The sequence below is a fragment of the Egretta garzetta genome, unplaced genomic scaffold, assembly GCF_000687185.1.
Source record: "Egretta garzetta isolate BGI_Z169 unplaced genomic scaffold, ASM68718v1 scaffold64, whole genome shotgun sequence".
Lineage (NCBI taxonomy): Eukaryota > Metazoa > Chordata > Aves > Pelecaniformes > Ardeidae > Egretta > Egretta garzetta.
In genome coordinates, this window is record NW_009259596.1 from 3627867 (window position 1) to 3632284 (window position 4418).

At 36.5% G+C, this 4418-nt stretch overlaps 1 protein-coding gene across 1 annotated transcript in view; it reads right to left on the reverse strand.

Annotated features, from left to right (window-relative positions):
- Window positions 1–686: 686 nt before the first annotated feature.
- GRM8 (glutamate metabotropic receptor 8) overlaps window positions 687–4418 on the reverse strand; it is a 346306-nt gene continuing 342574 nt past the window's right edge. The window contains exon 10 of the mRNA XM_035893702.1: window positions 687–736. Coding sequence (XP_035749595.1) covers window positions 687–736 — 50 coding nt within the window. The remainder of the gene's footprint in view (window positions 737–4418) is intronic.

Consider the following 4418-nt stretch of genomic DNA (forward strand, 5'->3'; position numbering starts at 1 on the left):
TGCGTGCGCGCGCACACACACACACACATGCTTAGAGTTTACACTGCATTCTTCTGATGCCATGATTATTATTTTATTTGTACACCCACCTTTACTGCACATTCTAAACAAACAATAGACAACAGTGTACGGACTTTTTTTCCTTAAAACTGCAACAAAATAAGTCTCAACATTTGCAAAACATTCCTTTATTATTAGAAATAAATTATTTTGTATAAAAATTAGCATGCGTTGACCATTGCATTTATTTTAGCATAACCCAGGACTTAATTCAGTCAGCCATCACAAGAAACAAACTCATCTTCTTTTACAAGTTGAACAATGTAGGACAGGAAAGGAAATTGTCACAATCACAAAAAAATACTTACAAATATAACATCAGACATGATTTATTTCAACAGCATTTTTTTTTCACAAGCTAACATTTTTTTTCCTTTTGTGATTTGCTTCCTTTTGTGAATGAACAGTTAAGAAGCTTGACACTTTGTCTCTATGTTATAAAACTGGACTTTTCCTTCTCCTGCCTCTTTTTGTCTTTTGCCTCTTGTTTAATCCTTGTCCTTTAGGAGACTGACTATTGATTTGAATGTAGTCTACTGATATTTCCAAGACTGAATTCTGGTGGTGGTAAAGTCTTTGTTTGCAAGATCCCATCCTGCAGGTCTTCCAGTGAATTTTGTCGCTGCTCAGTTTGCCTGATTGCTGTAACTGACATAAGTTGTCTTGGTAGAGGAGGCTGTAAATCAAAAAACCAAAACCAAACAACAACAAAAAAGAAAGTTCAGGACTTTTAGAAACAAGGGAGGAGACATATTTAGCATTTGAACTCAGGTGGTGTCCAACTATATTTCCAAATATCATGGCCCATGTTCATGGAATAAAGCAAGAAGGTTTAAGCATGGATATAAGCTGTGAGTAAATTGGACCTCAAGTTCTGTGTTGTTGATGATGACTTAATTTGTTTATGACTTAGGGAAGCAGAGGTCGATACATGATAGAACAATGATGAGTGGTTTTAGCATACCGGTAACAGAATTCCAACATATTATTCATCTGGTATTGTTTTAGCTGGTTTCTGTATAGATGTTTTTTAATTTAGTGCTTGGATTTTTCTGTCTCTTCTACTGATTGAAGAAAAATTTGCAGCTAGTGGTGGGTTGTCCGTCTAGAAGGAGGCTTATGATCCTTAAAAGGAGCAAAGCCTAACACTGGAAACATCTCTCGAAGTTAGTGAAACTGAGTATTAGTGCCTACAGCACACATTCTCTGGAGAGCCTTCAGACACAAGGCATCTGCATATAAGTGAGCCAGTAGAATTGCTTATGAGAGCCTAGGCTGTATTTTAGAGCTGCCATGTTATTATGGTCTCCTTATGTTGATGGTCAGCTGAACATTTCTTCCTTTGGGCAAAGCTGATACCCCTTGTTCAGAATAAGGCTATATGTTGAGAAAGTTAAACACCTTTACTACTGTAAAAACGATCAACTGTGAATCTTATGTGGAAGTTTGTGTCTGCTTCTAGCCCTTATATCTTATCCCTTTGCTGTAAAAAATATGGGCCAAGTCTCCACTGTTGTGTTAATGTAGTGGTGGGAAGAGAGAAATGGTAACATCAGGTGTCACAGGCAGCTTCCTAATTTTAAACCAGTTGGGTACATGGCAAATCAGACTGCTGGGGGACTGAGTCTCTTTTTTGTCTCTGTAATAAGGTCTATGTCACACTACATAAAGAGGAATTTGGCTTCCCAAATATGTTTTATATTCCATCTGCTACAGACATGTTCTGCTTATAAGAGTGAAGACTACAGCTGGCAGGATGAAAATAATTTGATGGCACAAAAGTTGTCTGGTCTATAGATTCAAAGATCTTAATTCTATTTCCATACCTTCTTTGCTTCCTTCAATTTCTTTTTTCTATATAAAATCTGGTAGGAACAGCTGAGATAGATAGGAAAAGGATTCTTCATGCTAACTCCTAAATCCAGTCTGACAATCTGAAGAACAGACTACAGAAACCAAGAAATGACAGTTCCTCTCTCCTGCACCAAAGATTAAACTAAATCAAAGATCACTAAAAATTCCTGCAAAATAATACTAGGTAGTATAAATAAGTAAGTTGGCGCCTTGCTTTTTCTTCATGTTTTCTTTGGGCTTCTGGGCAATTTGATTCTATGTTGCATTTGCCATTTTTTAAGACACAATGGAACCAGACCATTATACTTCACATATCACTATATTTTTTGTTCCCTAGGAATGTACATATAAGAATGAATAATCAAAAAGGAAGCTGAAAAACTTAATATTTCTTACTTCCACTTGCACAGGTATCTCCAGTACTTTGTGTCTGAAAGAGCTAATTTATGAAAGGATTGGTTTTGGCACACTAAGCAAGCCTTTCACATAATCAATCACAGTATTCCAGCACTGACATGAAATAGCTTTATTTGCATGTACTGGGACACTTGAAGCAAATATAGCCTCATTTACATCTTTCAGATCTTTCAGATGATATGTACTGCTCCAATCTGAACTCTCCCATGCTCCCACAGCTGGATTTCTGAGAGGATTCTATTTTTCCTTTGGCCTGTTAAGTTCCTTCTGAAAATAATGCAGGACTGCTGAAATGGCACAAAGTTCCTTAGAGCATAAAAGGATTTTGTTCCCAGCTAAGAAATAACAAATAAATGCACATCTGCAAACACTGCACACTTGGGAACAAAAGGACAGAGGGAGCAGAGCTTATTTTTGTCCCTCGCCCTGAAATTAGGCTCAAATATGTGATCAGGTTAAGCTAGCTTACCGCATTACCCTGTATCAGCTGAGTTTTACGATAACTTTTCATGTGCATGTTTTTAGCCCACAGCGAGGTAACATAATCGGATTTATCACAACTCAGTAAGCTGAATTATGTGAGGACATTTGCAAGAAGCTCAAAACACACAAAAAAATAAGTAGCTACTACACCTCAGCTGATTTAGAGTAACTTGTTAATTTGCTGTAACTTTGTTCTATATCTGAGACTTAAGTAGTTCTAACAGAATTAATCTAGGACTGTTCAAGAAACAAAAATTATGATATTGAGTTCTCAGTGTTGTTACTTTAAAAATGATAACACAGAAAACTAGTGTAGAGAGTAGTTTCAGATGTGTTAAATCTAATCTCATCTCCAAACAATGTCTTTTTACTTGATAAATATTGCAAGTGTCTTTATAGTTCACTGTAATAAGCCTACAGTTCCTGTTTGGGGATCTGAAAGCTTCAGCAGCTGGTGTCCTGCTCTTTAAGACTTAGCATTTCATAGTAATAACATGAACCACATTTGGCAAGCATAGATGGCCAGAAAAAGTAACAGATTTGGCAAAAAATATTTCTGGGAATGAACACTCTTTTCTAGCTCCAGTTACTACATTACCATTGGAATGAGACAAAAAGAAAAAGAATAAAATAAAAGGATCTAAAGCAATTTAGAATGTTTATTGTGATCTGACCTATATGCATTTAAAGTACTTGTCATTGTTATGCCTTCTGTAATTGCATCTGGATAATTTTTTTCATCCTGTTTCCCAGATACAATTTGTTTTCCACTGAATATGAATGTTTTTCCACAAAAAACATGACTGTATTCATACAGGGGACAACATGGAATAAAGTCTGTTACATGGAATAGGACTAACCAGACAGAGCAGAGTTGTCTCTGGATGGAAGCAAAAGGAATTACCTGACTCTCTCATCTTATTTCTCCCCTAGTTATGAGCCAGTATTTGTGCTTGGGAAATGGTAGGAAACACTTACTACCCACTTCTGGTATACTAAGGATAGCCTGATTTTTTGCGATCAGCTTCATATGCTATCACTGAAAAGAACAATCTACCTCACATGGAGTCAGTGCAAGAAGAAATTTTGTAATGTTGAGTGGCTGTTACTATCAACCTAGTTAGAAAAGAACTTACGAAGCATTGTGCACTGATAATTCACAGGAACCTCCAAAAGTTTTGACAATAACTATTTTGGCAGAAAAGAGGAAAGCTGATAAAATCCAAAAGGGGAACAATTTTGAGGAAGAGACAAACCCATCTTGAGGCCAAGAGCTCAATTATATAAGGACAGCTCTCTGGAGTGCAAGTAACTTGACTCTGAATTTTTGCCTATTAAACATTATGATGCCTGGATCAAAGCCTAGTCAGGACATACTCCTAGTGAGCTCAGAATTATGTTACTGTTAAAATCAGGTTTAAAACACAGTAAATAAGCATTACCGTGCATACATCACACTACTGGAGAAGCAGACTTGCTTCCAATAGCAGCTGTTTCCATGAATTATGCATAATCGTAGTTTAAGGAATACCAGACACAGCATTTCTTAATTAGGTAGAGTGGATAAACATCAGATACCCAAGACTTTCTTATTAACACTCTTT